This window comes from Lampris incognitus, unplaced genomic scaffold (assembly GCF_029633865.1).
Source record: "Lampris incognitus isolate fLamInc1 unplaced genomic scaffold, fLamInc1.hap2 scaffold_119, whole genome shotgun sequence".
Lineage (NCBI taxonomy): Eukaryota > Metazoa > Chordata > Actinopteri > Lampriformes > Lampridae > Lampris > Lampris incognitus.
Window position 1 is genome coordinate 10,010 of NW_026611094.1, and position 20,358 is coordinate 30,367.

The window sequence follows — 20,358 nt, forward strand, 5'->3', positions numbered from 1 at the left end:
CCAAAACATTTCGAAGTCCCAGAAAAAAAATTTATATAGGAGAAAAAGTCAAAGATGCTCAGAATCATCTGAAATGTCGAGAAAAGTGGTTTTTAGCCATTTTTAGAAAAAATGCATATTTTGCATATTTATGCATAATTATGCATAATTTTAATTCTCTGGGATTTTTCCCCTTACTCTCTGAGACAATACCTACCACCTCCAAAAAGAATTAGGATCATAAGCGCTTTAGTTTTCGGTCCCGCTATCTACACTAACATCACACACACACACACACACACACACACACACACACACACACACACACACACACACACACACACACACACACACACACACACACACATTCCGAAAATATATGAGTATTACAACAAATTACACTTACGTATTTCCACCGGTAGGGGCCACTAGTGTCTTACTTTTCCAGCCTTCCAGCTCTCGCCCGCCTGTCTGCCCAGGCAATGTTGGCAAAACACACCCCCCCCCTCCTCATCGTATAGGGGGAAAAATGGCGGACAGGCACTAAATCCACATCAGATAAAAACACACACACATTACAAAGCAAGGTAAACATATTCCGGTGTTTTGAACGGCCTTTCTTTACATCACTCAGCGTTGACCCCACGTTGGGTCCCCCGGCCGACTTTTGCATGTTTGGTCATTCCGGCGCGCTCATGTTCGCGAAAGCTAACATGGAATATTCAGGTCAGCAGAGCTAGCTAGCCGCTTAGCATGCTAAATTTGCATCGGGGGGCCAGTGGGCATGTTGTCTGCTTAGCTGCGCCGTTGCGTTAGCCTCAGCTTTTAGCGTAGCATGCCGGACGCGGTGTGCGCGGAGCACGTCCCCGTTGTGCGTTTTGGCGTCGTTGTGCAAAGCAGCGTGGCGTCAACTGTTGTTTCAAAATGATGCAGATAATTAGCGTGTGCACGAAGCGCGCATTAACGCGTCCATGCAAATTTGGCGTGGGGGGGGTAGGGCGCCCATGTGTACAGAATGACTTTTAATTTGTCCCAAAGGGACTCTCGTGTGCAGGATCGTGCAAAGGAAATACTCTTATAAACCACAAACGCGATCCTATTAAACTGTGCTCGCCGTCCTGCGTGAACGACAGTTGCGACTGATGAGTCATAACCAATGCACTAATTACCGTTATGCCTGCAAAAAAAGTTAACACCGATTTCCTGGACGACACACTGCTGGAATATACTTGTACTGTTTATGTGCCGACGCTAATGCGCCGATGTGAACGTGCAGAGCCGCCACTATAGACGCACTAATAAACCACGCACATACGAGCGTTTCCCCACGTCGCCTTATTATTGTTTTCGCAGGACCCCTTGCGCGGCTCCCGGCATTCCCATAGAAACGCTAAAAACGCGGCTTTGATTGGCGCGTCGCGGCGAGCCGATGTGTCATTGAACTGGTTTGTGGCGATTGTAGAACTCGGGACGTTTGCTAACCGCGCTCCTGTCACCTCTGCCAGACAGCGCAGAAGAAGAAGCGGAGGAAGAAGAAGAAGAAGAAGAGGGAACCGGGCCGCTTTAATTTGGACGCCGGCCCCTTGGCGGAAGAAAAAGGCGCCCTTCTATTCAAAGGAAAGGGGGGGGGAAAGAGTCGTCGGGAGAAGGGGAGACGGTGTTTTTTGTTTTTAAGGTCCCCCGCCCACCCCAACTTCACGGTTATGAAGCTTTAAGGTAAGTCTGAATTATTATTACCGTTTTTCAAAACTTGTCCGTTGGCCTTGCCGTTTGGGTGGGAAGAGGGGCCGGCCGCGGCTGAGTTGTCCCGCTTGTTTTTTGTGTGTGTCCCTCCGCGGCGTGAATGAGAGCCGCCCGGTTGACGTCGCCGTGGTTCGGCTTGCAAGCTAGAACCCACACGCGTGGATTTGCCGACCTTCTCTCCACCCCCGCGATGGCGAGGCCATGCCGAGGTTACGTAAAGATGCGAGGGTTTTTTTTTTATTTTGAATGTGAAAAACTGGACCTGTGCATGTGTACCAGCAGATCCAAGAGCACATGCTTGTAATGGGAGGTTGACCCGCTGACCTGGGTGTGCAGCGACTGGCTCCTAACTTCAGTGATCACACGTCTTGGGTTACTTCACTGTTGACACGTGCCCACCCCCTGTAATGACCCACTAATCATACATGATGGTTAATTACCAGATCATTCTGGAGCGCCCCGGTAGCTCACCTGCTAGATAGAGCGCATGCCCTGTATCAAGGCTGGGTCCTTGCTGCAGCCTCCTGGGTTGGAATCCAGCCTAGGGTCCTTTTGCTGCTTGTCATCCCCTTGCCTTTCCCGTCTCTCTCCACTGTGAAAAATACAACAAAAAATAGATCAATGTGCAATTTAATGAATCAATTCTTAGGTCCAGGGAGGCGTGGTGGCGCAGTGGTTAGTGCGGCCGCCTCACGGCAAGAAGGTCCTGGGTTCGAGCCCCGGGGTAGCTCAACCTTGGGGGTCGTCCTCTGTGTGGAGTTTGCGTGTTCTCCCCCGTGTCTGCGTGGGTTTCCTCCGGGGGCTCCGGTTTCCTCCCACAGTCCAAAGACATGTAGGTCAGGTGAACCGGCTGTATTAAATTGTCCCTAGTTATGAATGTGTGTGTGTGTGTGTGTGGGCCCTGTGTGGTGGCCTGGCAGCCTGTCCAGGATGTCTGCCCGCCTGCCGCCCAATGACTGCTGGGATAGGCTCCAGCATCCCCGCGACCCTGAGAGCAGGAGAAGCAGTTTGGATAACAGATGGATGGATGGAATTCTTAGGTCCACTCATTTGCTCCCTTGTAGTAAATATAGATGTCTGGGATGAGTGGGTTACCCAAAAGGCAGGTGGTTACCTAAACGTTTGTAGTTTGTTTGGGTGACCGACTGGGGCTGACATCTGGGGCAGCCTCTTTGTTGTAGCTTGTCGTCTGCCTCCCACGATGACCCCCTGCCTGCCTGGCCGACAGAAGCCCTGCAAGCTAACTAGGCAAGCTGTACTGGCTGCCTTTGAAACATTGCACCATGGACCAAACTGCTTAGTTTTTAGTTCCATTACCTTAAAAAAAATTTCAATTTAGATAGGAGACACAGATTGGTATTTTAATTGCTGAAGAAGGTGAATCTGTTGTCTCGTCATCAACAAACTTGGAAAAACTCACCGACTTTGTATTGCATGGGCACAGTCAGAACTTGAATCCAGCTGTTCATTTCTGTCTTCTTCCCCCCGTCCCTAGAGAGGAGACCACTGTTGTGCTGTTAACTCGGTCAGTATTGCTGGAGGATGAGGAAGCCGGTGCCACAGAAAGGTAATGAGACGAGTAATATCATCCAGGGAATGACAGTAGCCTTTTCATCCTTTTATCTGTGTTCTCAGTAAGAGTTCAGCAGGTTACACTAGTGATATGTCATGCTTTGGTGTGAAATCATTATCGCTTCTTATCACTTATCTTCTGTCAGTGTAAAAGTAGTAATTTTCTATGTTGTTCTAGCTTGAAAAATTGCAATAATCCCTGAGAACTTCCTGCACAGTCATGGTGTTGGATAGTCGCTGCAGGGTTGGTTGACTGCATAGCGGTTATACCAGCGATAACAGCTGATTGGATCTCCTTTCCTTTAGCTATTGAATGGAAAGACGCCAGAAAGATCAAGCATGCCCGGAGTGGACGGCCCTCCCGTGTACCTTCACAGTACCAAGGAGGTAAAGCACACCTTATTCAGTTATACCAGAGCAGTGTTAACCATGTGTCAGGATGGATGATGAAAACACTTGACGGTATTAGAAATTTCATGTTTATCCTATTGCTAAAAAACACGACACGATGATAAACACTATGAGAGATGCTCATCATATGTGTCCCATCAGATAGCTTCATGGTCCTTATTGGAGACTTGGTTTATTTTTACCCAGTCACAGACAGGCATTAATAATATACAAACAAAGATGCTTGTTTGTCCAGCCTCCGTAATGTTTCCAAAATATCAGACAGCTCCCAGATCAGGTAAACTGAGAAATTTCTAAATTTTTCATGTGAAATTTACACAGATGTAATTAGGCTTCCTGTTGTTAAATGCCCCTGAAACTGATAACACTTTACAGTCAGGATACATTAATTAACATTAGTTAATGCAGTAATAAGTGTTAATTAACAGTCAGTTAACAGTTGACTATTAACTAATTAATTATTAACTAATAATAATAGGCGGCACGGTGGCGCAGTAGTTAGTGCAGTCGCCTCACAACAAGAAGGTCCTGGGTTCGAGCCCCGGGATAGTCCAACCTTGGGGGTCGTCCTCTGTGTGGAGTTTGCGTGTTCGCCCCGTGTCTGCGTGGGTTTCCTCCCACAGTTCAAAGACATGTAGGTCAGGTGAATCGGCTGTACTAAATTGTCCCTAGGTGTGAATGTGCGTGTGTGTCGGCCCTGTGATGGCCTGGCGGCCTGTCCAGGGTGTCTCCCCGCCTGCCGCCCAATGACTGCTGGGATAGGCTTCAGCATTCCCGCGACCCTGAGAGCAGGATAAGCAGTTTGGATAATGGATGGATGGATGGACTTACTTCGTATCGTGTCTGAGTATGACTGCCCCCCCCCGCTTCACATTAGTAATGTTGTTCCGTACCCAAGTACACTTACATGTCTATACACATGAGATCGGCGTGTGCTGCACGCATACACAGATTTCAGAGGAGACAGGCGGCGTTGAGAAATGCCTTTATAGCATAGCAGTCCACTTCCGTGTTTTGGTACAGTTGTTTTCACACTGGGGCGGCATGCTGGCGCAGTCGCCTCACAGCAAGAAGGTTCTGGGTTCGAGCTCTGGGGTAGTCCATCCTTGGGGAGGTCGTCCCGGGTAATCATCTGTGTGGAGTTTGCATGTTCTCCCCATGTGTGTGTGGGTTTCCTCCGGGAGCTCCGGTTTCCTCCCACAGTCCAAAGACATGTAGTTCAGGTGAACCAGCCATACTGAATTGCCCCTAGGTATGAATGTGTGTGTGTGGGCCCTGTGATGGCCTGGCAGCCTGTCCAGGGTGTCTCCCCACCTGCCGCCCAATGACTGCTGGGATAGGCTCCAGCATCCCCGTGACCCTGAGAGCAGGATAAGCGGTTCGGATAATGGATGGATGGATGTTTTCACACCTGATGCAAACTGTACCTGGTGTTCACACTTATAACACAAACTGGACTTTGGGGTCAAGTGTAATGGGAGCCAGTCCTGGGTCCCCAGTGTGAAAGCACTTAGAGTGTTTATCTGTACGAGGTAGATAACTTGTCAGAGCTGGCGAGCAGGATCAAGGTTTATCAAACATCAGCAACAAATTATTTGCTGATTGAGAACGTAGTCAAGCCGAGGGCTCATGTTATCTATTACTGTTGTGTTTCTAACGTTGTACAGAGCGGCACATAAAGCAGATTACCATTCTCCACTTCTACGCGACCCTGTTCAACTTGCTCTTCTTCTTCGGAATCTGCGTCAAGTTCAAGCACATATGGCTGAATTACTTCCATATTACCACTTGCCGTTGTGTAGCGTACAGTAGCAAGCAAAGCAGAAAACAAGCGAGGTTACTGTGTTTGATAAGCAGCAGGTATGCACTGCAGGCGAGCGGCAGAGGGGTGGGGGAGATTTTAATTGAGGGCGAGGATAATTTGCATATTCATAGATTCTGGATTTTTTTTTCACGAGGGAGAATGAGTAGATGTGATTTTAAGGGTTTTTTGGGGGGGGGGGGGGTTCCCCCTTTTTCCCCCAATTGTACTTGGCCAATTACCCCACTCTTCCGAACTGTCCCGGTCGCTGCTCCACCCCCTCTGCCGATCCGGGGAGGGCTGCAGACTACCACATGCCTCCTCCCATACATGTGGGGTTGCCAGCTGCTTCTTTTCACCTGATAGTGAGGAGTTTCGCCAGGGGGTCATAGCGCGTGGGAGGATCACACTATTCCCCCCAGTTCCCCCTCCCCCCTGAACAGGCACCCCGACCGACCAGAGGAGGCACTAGTGCTAGACCCTTATACTACAATCATAAGAAATTGCTGTGCTTGGCAGTATTTGATTTCCCAGGATTTTGAACCAAGGATCCTTCTTGTACAAAAGGCAGTTCCAATAAAATTCCAGGACTTTAGTTTGGTATAAAAGCGGTAATGATGCATCAATGCTGTTAAATCAATACATGGAATTCAAAATAGAACTCCAAAAATCTTTGTATGATCAAAACTCCTTAAATGTTTAAGTTCTCTTTTGGAAAAAGAACACTTAATCTACTACTCCTACTATCACTTTCGGCTGCTCCCGTTAGGGGTCGCCACAGCGGATCATCCATTTCCATCTCTTCCTGTCCTCTGCATCTTCCTCTGTCACACCAGCCACCTGCATGTCCTCCCTCACCACATCCATAAACCTCCTCTTTGACCTTCCTCTTCTCCTCTTCCCTGGCAGCTCCATATTCAGCATCCTTCTCCCAATATACCCAGCATCTCTCCTCCACACATGTCCAAACCATCTCAGTCTTGCCTCTCTTGTTTTGTCTCCAAACCTGAGCGATCCCTCTACTATACTCGTTCCTAATCCTGTCCTTCTTCGTCACTCCCAATGAAAAGGAGGAAGGAAGAGGAAAAAGAACACTTCATAAGGTTCTAAAATCCAAACCTTCTTTACATTGCAACACATTTTCTCTTTATGGTCACCTGCAGGTCACTTTAGTTGGGAGAAGTACCTTAAGGAGACAGGGACCACCGCTGCACCCCCCTCCTGCTTCAGACAGGTGAGCAGAATCAGTGGATCCTCTCAGATTCTCCACTGTTCATTTTCTTTGTCTTTAGTATGCGTAAACCTTTATCACTAGTTTGTGTTGGTCCTACAACAGTTCACATTCCTTCAGTGCCACAGGGAACCATTTCTCAGCACCAATCTTATCTATCGATCAACTGCTGTCTGTCCACCCTAACTCTCCCAACATCACTTCCGTAATCTCACACCCAGAGCCCCACCCCACCTGTCAATGAGTTCAAGGCAGGCATGAAGCTGGAGGCCCAGGATCCACGAAACACTACATCCACCTGCATCGCCACCGTGGTGGGGCTCACGGGCTCACGGCTGCGCCTGCGCCTGGATGGCTCCGACAACAAAAATGACTTCTGGCGCCTGGTGGACTCATCTGAGATCCAGCCCATCGGCAACTGTGAGAAGAATGGTGGCATGCTACAACCGCCACTAGGTGAGGAACCGTACAGCCAACACACAAAGAAACACACTTGCACATACACTTAAAAGCTCAGAGAACACCGATTCTCCCATGCATCGTTTACTCATGTAAAAATTGTTTTTGTGGGCATCCGGGTAGCGTAGCGGTCTATTCCGTTGCCTAGCAACACGGGGATCCCGGTTCGAATCCCTGTGTTCCCTCCGGCTTGGTCGGGCGTCCCTACAGACACAATTGGCCTTGTCTGCGGGTGGGAAGCCGGATGTGGTTGTGTTTCCTGGTCGCTGCACTAGCGCCTCCTCTGGTCGGTCGGGGCGCCTGTTCGGGGGGGAGGGGGAACTGGGGGGAATAGCATGATTTTCCCACGTGCTAAGTCCCCCTAGTGAAACTCCTCACTGTCAGGTGAAAAGAAGCAGCTGACGTTCCACATGTATCGGAGGAGGCATGTGGTAGTCTGCAGTTCTCCCCCGGCTCGACGGAGGAGGTGGAGCATCGACCGGGACGGCTCGGAAGAGTGGGGTAATTGGCCAAGTACAATTGAGGAGAAAAAGAGGGGAGGAAAAAGCCACCAAAAAAAAAAAGTTTTTGTAAAAGCCGGGAATGTCTTTTATTTTCCTTCTTCAGCATTGTTTTGTCCACAAGGTGTCAGTGATTGACTGTAATGACCATAGAGTTTGCTACAAATACCTTCTAATGGCTTTCTGACAAAACTGAGAGAAATGTAGAAACTAAAAAACTAAGAGATTGCTCCCCAGCACGTGCATTTACTGTTCTGTTGAAGGTTCAATATTAAAGTTCCCCTCAGCTGTGAGCTGTCCTCGGAAACCTCGGCCTGTTTGACCTGAAAGTGCAAGTGATGGAGGATTTTCTGTTTATGGGGAAAATTGTTATTCTAAGATTTTTTTTTTTTCCCGATGGGGCACTGAATGCTCCTCCTTTCTGTGGTTTGTCAGAATCTTATTTCTGGATTCATCACACTACCCCTAGATATTAGACTTAATACATGTAATCATGGCAATGTTTGTTCTCCCCTCAAGGCTTCCGTCTAAACGCCTCCTCCTGGCCCATGTTCCTTCTGAAGACACTAAATGGGGCTGAGATGGCACCATCCCGCATCTTTCACAAGGTACCTGAACAAGACACTCGAGCCCAACAAACCCATGTGCCCACAATAAAAACTCGCCATAAGTCTTGCTTTTCACTTATATTAGGGCAAGAAACTGGCATTGTGGCCTTAGTTGGCTAGTTAAGTCTAGAATTCACTGAAAAAATTGGTTCGTTATGTGGTGCTCCCAAACCACTGCCAAAACTGACCAGCCATCTGCTGATATTAGGTAATCCTCTGTCCTAATAAACATATACCTGATCCCCATCCTCTCTCTCCCCCCTGTTCCCCAGCAGGAGCCTCCCGCCCCAGAGCAGAACTCCTTCCACGTGGGCATGAAGCTGGAGGCGGTGGACCGCAAGAACCCCCACTTCATCTGCCCGGCCACCGTTGGCGCCCTGCGCGGTGTGGAGGTGCTGGTCACCTTCGACGGATGGCGTGGGGCCTTTGACTACTACTGCCGCTATGACTCCCGCGACATCTTCCCAGTGGGTTGGTGTGCTCTCACCGGAGACAACCTTCAGCCACCGGGCACCAAAGGTCTGAACCTAACCCGCTACAGATTTTGTAGTTTTGACAGTTTTTGTCCTTTTTAAATGCCCACACAGAACAGAGGCTTGAAGGAGAATACTGGCTCTATGTCCACCGCTTTAATAGAGCCTTAGACCTGCTTGCACATGTTCTTGGTGAATTTGCAGCGACATGAGCTGACCCAAATTTACGTGTTTGGTTTGTTTATAACGAATCAATTGTGCTGCCAGATTTTTGTATTCCAGCTCAGCACTGTTTCTGGTAACAGAGAGAGTGTTTCATGACTGCATGCTTGCCAGTATAATCTTGTTTGCCTTGTTCATGTCAGGAAGCAACCTGTACTCAACAGAGTAAGGGAGCATATCTGTTGGGCATTACTCAGAATAATATTTTTTAAGACTCCTAAAAGTACATAGAACTATATGTTTTGGTACATTATTTAGGGCTGTAAGCTTACTTTTTTAGGTGGTAGCGCTGGTGCTAGCAAGCTAAAGATTTCAGTAGCGCAAAGAAAATTTAGTAGCGCACACAGGTGGACGGCTAAACACGTTGTGTTGGTCTAAAAAAATACATGAACTTACTGTTGACCGGCTTTTCAACTGGTTCCTTTCAAAAAATATTTAAACTTCCGAAATAAACTGCGGCCGCCCCTCATAGCTGGGCTACCTCGAACGTTTTAGATGAGGAAAGCGAACGGGTTGCAGAATTTGTTGGGTTGGATGTTTCCGATGCACGTCCCGCCGTACTGATCCGAATGAGGTCTTTTGTGGTGGGGACATGTGAACAGCTCTGGACAGAATTTTTAGTGCTGTTCTGCACAGAGAACCCTCTCGCACATTGGGCAGAGGAGGTTGGAAGCAGCAGAATGATTGCAACCAAGCGCAAGATGTTCTGTAAAACAGCCACTATATGTAAGTTCTGTGAAAGGTATGTTAAAATTTATGAAACTAATTCTAGAGATGTTATTATTACCGTGTTTGTATGGATCAGTTGTTAAAAGAGTCAGCCACAGAGCCACAGGTAGCTGTTGTTGCTGAAGGTGCCGGCAACAAGGACCTTCGGTTTCTGCCCCTCCTTTTGCACTTCGTTGGTGTTGCACCCTCCTCGACAAAAATAAATATGGTGGGGGTGGGTGGGGGAGAGTGAGAAATGTGAATAGAAGGAGAGGTAGTGGTTGAGGCAAATACTTCCTTCTACTGATGTGTGAGTTTAAGTCAATCTACTCGTGTTTTAAGGATGTCACCAAAATGCTTCAAAAGGACATCAGCCTCTTCAATGCCGTAGTCCAGCAGCTGGATTTGACTTTCGGGCCGTGTGCCATGGTTGAACACCCTGAAGCATTTGACTGCATTGGAGGCTCGATCTTCAGATCCGCTGAACAAACGGCTAAAGCGAGACTGGAGTTCTCCAGCTATATCCACAGCTTCTGTAACATGTTTGCTGTTCAAGGCAAGATTGGCTGGGCTTGCATCATCCATTCCCTGAGGAAATATAGTGCGATAAACAAAGATCATATTGTGTGCAATCCCTCAGTCAATAACACTATCAAAATATTACAAAAGATTCATTACTGAAGCAAGGAATTTTAGATATCAATGTATTTTTTTTTTATCAGAATACCATACAGCCCTGCCAATCCTTCCTTACAAACCCGAAATGTGACTTTCTCTGTCTCTTTCTGCACACATGCAATGAACCTCTAATGTCCCACCTCTTTTTGGCCTCAATCCCATGCCCTCCAATGCTGTCACTGTTCTCTGGAGTTCAGATGTGGCTTTTGGGAAAATCAGGTCATTTCTCTGAAGAGTTCAGCCAAGACGTCCTAGTTCGTGGAACATGTCAGCCAAAAAATGGCTGAAAGCACAAAAGTCTACACTCTTCATTTCATTCTTGAGCTAAAGATCAAGCAATTAAGAGAATTCAGAAATTTAGAGAGAGAGAGATACTTTATTAATCTCTGTGGGGAAATTACTCTCTGCATTTAACCCATCCTAGCTGGGTAGCTAGGAGCAGTGGGCAGCCGCTGTGCAGCACCTGGGGATCAACTCCAGTTCGTCTTGCCATGCCTCAGTCAGGGGAACAGACAGGAGTATTAACCCTAATATGCGTGTCTTTTTGATGGTGGGGAAAACCGGAGTTTTCCCAGTAGTCATTGGGCAGCAGGCAAGGAGACACCCTGGACAGGCTGCCAGTCCATCACAGGGCCGACACATTCACACCGAGGGACAGTTTAGTACGGCCGATTCACCTGACCTACATGTCTTTGGACTGTGGGAGGAAACCAGAGCCCCCAGAGGAAACCCACGCGGACACGGGGAGAACATGTAAACGCCACGCAGAGGACGACTTGGGATGACACCCCCCCCCCCCCAGAGCCTCACAGCAAGAAGGTCCTGGGTTCGAACCCCGGGGTTGTCCAACCTTGGGGGGGGGGTCATCCAGTAGTATTTTCTTTTCATATAAATGCCCTATAGTAACAATCCCTGTACTGTCCCACTGTCAAAGCCCCTATCGTGGTATTAGAAGAGAAGTCTGTATTGCCCCATACAGGCGAGAGGGAGGACAGTGGTCCCTCTAGTTCCTCCAATCTTCTTATATCCCGCCAGCCTTTAATAGTTTTGTTTATAATCATATTGTCACCAATAAAAGTTTTAATCTCATTTTGTTCCCAAATAAACAAGAGACTTAACTGACGGACTGATTAACCCGAGAAAACTCTAAGTCAAGCCACACAGATTCACTGTCATTTTTAATCCATTCAGCAACGTAGCAAAGCTGTGAAGCCAACTGGTAAAGCCTGCCATCAGGCGCTGATAGACCACCTTTTTCCTGTGGCTTCAAATGTACGTATTTTAATCAAATCTGGAAGTCGTCCCAGCCCACAGTATAAGAAAAAAGAAAACCAAAACTATCAGAGAAAGACCAGCGAAAACCAGCAGGATTTGATACTCGGCTGGAGGGCAAATGTGGTGGTACCAGACACGGGGAAATTTAACTACTTTTGAGCACATAACAGCGCTATCTAATGTGTTTTTCCCCTACAAGCCTTTTTAAATGTAGCCTTGAAAATCATATCCTGATTGTTGTTTGCTTTTGATTTTGTTGATCCAGGAATTAAATCTGATGAATCCTGTTGAACTCAATGTAAATGTCTCCAGCTAAGAACGTCCTCTAAATGACTCAAATAGCGGGAAACAAACGTCCACCCTTTGTAGCAAACAAGGACTTTCATAGCTGGTCAGTACAGGGCGCTGGGGCGCCGCCCCCTTCAAATATCAAGAGATGAAAATCTACTTAAACATGTTAAATATAACTTAATTGTATAACGCAAATATCGGCCCTGTGATGGACTGGCGGCCTGTCCAGGGTGTCTTCCCGCCTGCTGCCAATGACTGCTGGGATGGGCTCCAGCATCCCTGCGACCCTGAGAGCAGGATAAGCGGTTCGGATAATGGATGGATGGATGGATAACGCAAATAATTATGAAACAAAAGTGTTTTTCAGTCTGTGAGCGCCTGTCAGTAGCCATTAAATATTGGTTCCAAGTGGTATTTGGTTGATTTCTGTCTGACTTCCTGGGCGAGGGGCACTGGCCAAACGATACCTTATGTAAGCCCTCAAACTTGTGGCGAGCAGGTGACCTGAGGCTGCTGTCTAATTGGTTTCTTCAGATTTTCCATGGGGCGCAGTTCCCAGACGCTCCCACTTTTATTGACAGCGAATTGGTATTGTTTTAATGTTTTTTTGATCTAATGTGATTTGACAATTCTCATGGCTGTCAATCATGTTGACACCCACCACGATGCCTCATCTCGACTGTCAATCATCCACCGTCTACGAACCCTGATAAAATCTATAGGCCACATTGTCCTTCTTAATAACTCTGTGACTGTGTGGACATTAAAGCAGCTGTCAGTTGTGCTGCACCAAGATAAATTGCGCCCCCACCCCCCAAAAAAAATTTTTTTAGCACCAGCCGCCACTGATAGCAACTCCTGTTTGAATTAAGCAGGCATTCAGATGCAGTAGCTGAAGATAAATGAGTTAAAGGAGGAAAGGGGCTCATAGGTGTCATCAAAAAGACATGCATGTTAGGGTTAATACTCCTGTCCGTGCCCCTGAGCAAGGCAAGGCAATGGGAAGAAATAACCAGAGTTGGTCCCCGGGCGCTGCACGGCGGCTGCCCACTGCTCCTATCTGCACAGCTAGGATAGGTTAAATGCAGAGAGTAAATTTCATTTGTACTTATGTACAAACTGACTAATAAAAAGTATTCTATTCTATTCTCATTGGCCACGTGATCACCTCTACTCATCTTTCAGATTCCTCTGCTTCTTTCAGCAGATCACAGGATGCAAGGGAGGGGATACAGAGAGAACGGGGGGGCTGGATGGGAGGACACCTCTTTGTTGCTGGGCTTGCGTTTTATGAGGGCTTGGCGCTTGCCCAGTTTGGCGCAGGCATGCAGGAGGGGTGGCGGTTGGGACTGATCCCGGGCTGCCCCTCCACGGGGCCTCATATTGGCACCCTGGCAGAAAAGGAGCCGATTAGACACTCCAAGAGAGAGCGGAGAGAAAAGAGACGTATGTCTTGAAAAGCAGACTGTTTACATTGTTCGCAGAAGGAGGGGCCAGAGAGGGGGGAGGGAAAGAAGAAGGAGGGGGAGGAGGAGGAGCAACATAGAGGAGGACTGAGACAGGAGGAGAGGGTGAAGGAGAGGACAGCTGTGCTGAGAGCCAGAGAAGCATTATACATTTTCCTCCAGACAAGATAGGTGAGTAGCAGTGAATGGAAGGTAGAAGTGCACTTCAGATGCCGTCGGTTGAAATGTGCGGCTCTTATCATCGTCTGCTGTAATACGAAGCCGGTGGTGGTTGTGGTGAACTCAGTGAACCCACTGCACTCAAGGAAGAAGGAAAGGGGAAAAAAAAGTGGTTGCCTGTTGCCCGATCTTCCGCTTGTGCTTACAAGCTTTGCCATTGATTTACATGCAACTTACAGCTGTTCAAATGTTTGAAATGTGTTATCCGGGAATCGTCCAAGGTTTTCTGGAACAATATTGTGCGAACGTGTGTGTTTTCTTCCAGAAGGACTTTGAGTGTCTCACCTCCTGAATGGAATAACAGCCTGCAGACTCCATGGCATGCATTCGTGTCCCCTTGTAAAAACGTGTTGAATAAATGAGTTTATTTAGGAGCACGAGCCCCACATGCCAATACATGTTAATAAACATGGCCGCTCCTTTCATAAATGTGCACGGGGACGGTCCAGTGCAAATACCACTGCAGTCTGTTGTATAGGCAAGACTTTGTGTAATGTGGCTTGCAGGTGCATATGCAGCTTGCGTGATATGTGCCTCTTGTATACATAAGGTTGTTGGGGTGCCTTGCACAGGGTCCTGTTGCACATAATTACTCCGTGATTGCATATATTTGCACACCGTTCCACGGTAATTTCAGCTGTGTAGGCTCGTGAATTACTGGGCATGCTGGCACGTGTGACTGTTTTCATGCACCACATTTAGAGGCCGACCATGCATGATTAAACACGACTGTGCACGTGTGCACGTTTTAATGGTAATTCACAGGTAACGTAGAGGTATTGCCGGTTCCTCTGGAGGTGTTATAGGCATGTGCAGTGTATTTTAACTGTATACCCACGGCAGAAAGTAAGGGTGTGCACCCATGGGTGGGAGTTTTAGGTATGAATTCGAACATCATCTCACAGCTGTCAACTGCTCGCTGTTCGTGAGGCTGTTATTATGTTTACGAGTTGGGAATGTTTTCATTGAAAGATGAACTAAATCTTTTTTTTTAAAGAGGAGTGAAAATGACAACTAGGCGGCATGGTGGCGCGGTGGTTAGCGAGGTCGCCTCGCATCAAGAGGGTTCTGGGTTCGAGCCCCGGGGTAGTCCAACCTTGGGGGGGTCGTCCTCTGTGTGGAGTTTGCATGTTCTCCCCGTGTCTGCGTGGGTGTGCTCCGGTTTCCTCCCACAGTCCAAAGACATGTAGGTCAGGTGAACCGGCCGTACCAAATTGACCCTAGGTGTGAATGTGTATGTTGGCCCTGTGTGATGGCCTGGCGGCCTGTCCAGGGTGTCTCCCCGCATGTTGCCCAATGACCGCTGGGATAGGCTCCAGCATCCCCGCGACCCTGAGAGCAGGATAAGCGGTTCGGATACTGGATGGATGGATGGAAAATGACAACTAAAATAAAATAAATAACTTCTTCCATTCATTTTTTGTAAAGAACTAAATTTGTTTTTCTTTGTTTTGAAAAGATAAAGTTTCAGTTCACGGTCCTTTCCCTCTTCTGTGTTGGCCTTTTATTGTTGTGCGTCACAGCTTCTGGGTTTTGGTGTGTAGACGGTATCTTAAAAAAAACAAAAACAACAACAGCTAAACAAAACTAAAGGTCGATATCCAACAGCGATATATTTTTTAAAGTTGAAGAACTGCTCTCCATTTTAATGGGAAAATACTATTTTATTTTTTTACTTTGCCATTTGTCTCCCAGGCCACATTTGCCGCCGTCAAAGAATTTATTCATCCTTAAAATGGTGGACTGGAGCTGATCGGTTAGTTATGATCTGTTCTCACGCACAAAGCCGTGATTTATTGCTGCCCACCGTAGCTTTTCTCCAGTAGTGAGGTTTGACAACTACGAGGTGTTTTTCTGTCTCGAAAGATGACATTCAAGGTGTTGTCATTTTATTATGGGACATAGGTATTCATTTCACTGGTCTTGTGTGTTAATCGTTAAGTAGGTCAAATAGCGGTTAGCATTTAGTTAGCATTCATTCTTAGCATTTTTTTACTTGCTTGGACCGCCACATGAGTAGGGTGTAAAACTTTTGACAGAATCACTGCCAGAATTGTAGATGTTTCCCATGAATATATCTGAAGAACAGTTTAGGAAGTATTTTTGTGACCGACATCCCACAGACCAACTTCACCAACACCCCGAACCCTGAGCACCACAAATAAACTGAGATCACGTGTTTTTATTTCACCAGAAAACTTGACTTTCCCGTTTTCTTCCCAGTTGTACTTGGCCAATTACTCCACTCTTCCGAGCCATCCCGGTCGCTGCTCCACCCCCCCGCTGTTCTGGGGAGGGCAGCAGACTACCACATGCCTCCTCCAATACATGTGGGGTCGCCAGCCACTTCTTTTCACCTGACAGTGAGGCGTTTCACCAGGGGGGCGTAGCGCGTGAGAGGATCACGCTATCCCCCAGCTCCCCCTCCCCCCAAACAGGCGCCCCGACCGACCGCCACACCACCCGGACGCCTTTTCACCAGAAAACTTAAGTTAAACCTGTGTAAAGTAGTGCAAAACGTTTATTGAGTATTTCTGCTGTACTTGGGAACATTTCATATAACAAGAGTGCAGTAGTATAGTTTGTCTCTTAAAGCCATCTAGACTAATAACCGTGATGGTGATCATGTAGCACGGCATTGTGAAAAACCTATTGCCATTCCCAATTTCCCACTGAGCTAAGAAAGTGCACTGTTGAGCAGACTGATGAGTGAACCGTCCTTGACAAGCGCTCAGAACCCGGGAACTCGGTGAATTTCAGATTTCAGAATAGTTTGAGCCCCCCCACACACACACACACACACTTTTTCTCCCCAATCGTGCCCGTCCAATTACCCAACTCTTCTGACCCGTCCCGGTCGCTGCTCCACCCCCTCTGCCAATCCGGGGAGGGCTGCAGACTACCACATGCCTCCTCCGATACATGTGGAGTCAGTCACCAGCCGCTTCTTTTCGCCTGACAGTGAGGAGTTTCACCAGGGGGGACGTAACGTGTGGGAAGGTCACGCTACCCCCCCCCCCCCAGTAGGGATGCCCGACCAAGCCGGAGATAACAGGGGGATTCGAACTGCCGATGCCCGTGTCGGTAGGCAACGGAATAGACTGCTATGCTACCTGAATGCCCCTATAACCTTGAGTTTATGACTGTGGGAGTTCTTTCATAAAATAAGTGAGCGCCTCCATTACACTACACTACACGGGTAGAAACGACCCTAGGCTCTGTCATTCTCTCACCTCGTTCACTTATACACTCACATGCAAAATACAGCATAACTGTTGTGGTTTTGCATAAGCATACGACACACACACACACACACACACACACACACACACACACACACACATATACACACACACACACGCTTGCTGCACGGTCTCTTTAAGGCCTTGGGTTTGTTTGTGTAGCCGTGACTGCCCACGAGAGAGGCTTGTATCTGAGGGGAGGAAGGAAGTTGGGGGAGAGAGAAGTTGTTTAACCAGTAAGGAGATGTGACCCTCTCCTCTGTGTTACTGTCTGGTTTAAACTGCACCGGCTCGGCTGTTAGAAAAGGTCTCCATATGCGGTTATTCTTTCGACTGAACAGTTGGCGTCATAAAGATTACACTATTATGTGTGTTGAAATGTTGCAGAATTGGATGAATATTGTATTTACAATGTTAAATAACGAGAAATGAGATGCTAATAATTGCAAACATACTTTCAGTCTCATGATAAAAATTGCATGCAACCTTTACATAGCCTCATAGATACCAATAGGCAGACATACTGCACAAGGGTGTGTATACTATAGGCTGTAAGCGTGTGTGTTTGTGCGCATGTAACAGAAGCAACCTCTTTGTTCACACAATCTGAATGCAAAGTGGGTCATTGTAGCCTTCTCCACAGTCTTTTATGGGTGCGTCTGGTCGGACGCATCGCTCATCCTGCGGTCGGTGTGATTCCGTATCTCACGTTGTTGTCACCGTTCAGACGATGAACCAGTCATTGTTTTTCCTGCCAACGCTTGTATATTTTGAGTGGTTCTACCTCCGTGAATGCAGGGTTAGAGTTCAGTATTTTCCCTACCATTGTCTTGGTGGAATGGGCCTCCCGGCGAAAGTAACCCGCCACCTCGCCAGGGGAAAGTCAATAAACCAGTCCTTCACCATAGCACCTGTGTGACGGCACCTGTAGCTCTGGAAAGTCTACCACTTCATCTGGAGAGAAAATCTTGGGGAAACACTGGAGTTAGCTGCTCTGAATATTATGTAACTGAGGTTTTGCCGTTTTACACAATGGTCCCCAGACTCTACAAGATTCTGCCGATTAGGGCTGTGCGATAGGACCAAAATCTCATATCACGATATAGGTCATTCATATCACGATAACAATACATATCATGATATAGGTCATTCTTATTACGATAGTGATACATGTCACGGTATAGGTCAATCATATCGTGATAACAATACATATCACGATATAGGTCATTCTTATCATGATAATGACACAGATCACAATATAGCACATTTTCTGTAAATTCCGTGACTGAATAGTTTATTTAAAATGACCACATAGAAAGGCCTATTTCTTATTACATTTTGAAGCGAATTATGGGGGCAGTCCAGAATCTGCCACAGCCGGGACACGAACCCGGGTCCCCCACATCACGGGCGACTATGTTAACTAGTCGACTAAAGGGTCTGACCGGTAAGGGCTAGCGAGTCTATTCATCCGTGATCGTTACATGACCCCTCTCCTTCAGGAAATGCGTCCCTGCACTTCAGCATATCAGCTCCCTCACGCCTCTGGGCGCACATGCTACTGATGGCCTCACGTCTCACCATCCCACTTCTGACACCAATGTAGCGAATTCAGGGGGTAGCCCGGAATCCTCCGCAACCTGGACGCGAACCTGGGTCCTCTACATCATGGGCGACTGTTAACTAGTCGACTAAAGAGTCCGACCCGTTAGCCAAGGGCTAGCGAGCCTGGTTATCTGTGGTCGTTACTTATACTTGACAAATAAAAGGGACTTACTCATATTTGGTTATTTTTCTGCTTTCGTTTAGAACCTTTGCGCAAATTTTGAGCATTCGACTGTGCTTTTGCGGCTCTCATCTATAGACCGTCTCCGTACTGTTTGACATGATTCTTGCGTAGGTGGCAAAAGAGGCTAGCGGTGTTTGAATCTGTTGTGGGGACCAGAGTGCGGCATATTTTGCAAAGTACGGTTTTCTGGTCCGTGTCAAGACTTTTCATACCCAAACCGTGTCCATACGATAGAAGCAGCCCCTCTTTTAGGTGCAAGCCCCTTGTTTTGTCCTGGCTGGTCGGACTCCTTCTGTTCGGAATTACCCCATTCTGCATTACGTTCGCTGTCCTCCATGTTGGTTTGTATTGCCTTCAAGCAAATTTCCCGCCAGCGTCCGTGCTGTGCAAAGAGCGGAAAGGGTCGTCCAAATGACGAAAAATATTGCCGTAAAGAGTGTGATTTGTGACACAATGAAATACGATACAGCTTAATATGAATTGATAAATGTTTTCTATCTTCACATGATGTATATCGTCATATCACACAGCCCTACTGTTGATATAACCACCATGTTTACATTATGAATCCTGTTTGCTGAATTTCCTCTATGCCTGTTTTTGTTTGTTTGTTTTTCATTCTTTTTCATGTATCGTACCATTTTGTCCCCCCTTCCCTATATCTGTCTCTCAGTGGTGCTACCTAAGAGCCTTGGGGCCTTAACAGACGGGAGTGTGGAGAGTTCAGCCATGCATCCCACCCCCACGGTAGGCAGACCCCCAGGTCAGAGAGGACGTAAGCCCGGACGCAGGAAAGCTAAGCTAACGAGTCCCTGGGGCCAGAAGGGCTCAGCGGTGGGACCGCAGAGCACTCAGCCAGGCAAAGGCCTGGAGCCCATCAAAATACCCAAGAAACGGGGGCCTAAGCCCGGCAGTAAGGTAGGCAACCAAGGAGGTCTGAGGGGTCATCATCAAAATCGATAGGGATATAGAGTTTTGCTCCAGCGCAACACAAGTTTGGAGGTAGTCTCTGTAATCAACCAGCCACCTCTGCTGCCTTACATTTGTAACAGCTGTTAATGGTGATGCAAAAGGGATCTGATTAAAATAATGGCTGTCAGGAAACATTTCAGTCTATTTTTAACCTTGATCCCATTTACACTTGGTTTTAAAATGTGTTTTTTGCAATCAGACCACAAGTGGACAGCACTAAATACAAGTGTAAACGACCACCAAAACTTTTTGTGACCCGGTTACTCAAACCACTTGCCGAGGTGGTCTGGGACGCATCTGACCACATACCTTTGGTAGTGTAAACGCTAATGCGTCCTGATGCGTCCCCGGCAAGGACATAACGAAATCTTCTTCTTCAGAGTAACGAAATCAGGTGTAGACGGCGATGTGTCTCACTGTCCACTTGTGATCCGATCGCCCAAAATGCGTTTTAAAACCAAGTGTAAATGGGTTCCTAGTGTGAACGATAGACCTGGTCATGTCCGTTCCTTGTTCTCCTTACACAGTGTTCACAGATCCATCAACTCAGCTAATGAGTCACCGAGCTCTCGTTTATTATGTGTGGTGCTTAAGATTCCAGATGTTTCTTTATTATTCTGTCGTGTAGCCACAAAGTTTTGGATCAGTGGGAATTATTGTAATCTGAAGCTATAAATATTATTACATTTCCTGTGCGGATTTTGTGTGGCATTATTTTC

General features: G+C 47.3%; 1 protein-coding gene across 1 annotated transcript in view; it reads left to right on the plus strand.

Annotated features, from left to right (window-relative positions):
• Positions 1-510: 510 nt before the first annotated feature.
• LOC130132174 (polycomb protein SCMH1) overlaps positions 511-20,358 on the plus strand; it is a 41,430-nt gene continuing 21,582 nt past the window's right edge. The window contains exons 1-9 of the mRNA XM_056301748.1: positions 511-566; positions 1,485-1,695; positions 3,218-3,289; positions 3,601-3,681; positions 6,670-6,740; positions 6,959-7,193; positions 8,216-8,304; positions 8,577-8,823; positions 19,341-19,585. Of these exons, the coding sequence (XP_056157723.1) occupies positions 3,265-3,289; positions 3,601-3,681; positions 6,670-6,740; positions 6,959-7,193; positions 8,216-8,304; positions 8,577-8,823; positions 19,341-19,585 (993 nt within the window). The 5' untranslated portion in view covers positions 511-566; positions 1,485-1,695; positions 3,218-3,264. The remainder of the gene's footprint in view (positions 567-1,484; positions 1,696-3,217; positions 3,290-3,600; positions 3,682-6,669; positions 6,741-6,958; positions 7,194-8,215; positions 8,305-8,576; positions 8,824-19,340; positions 19,586-20,358) is intronic.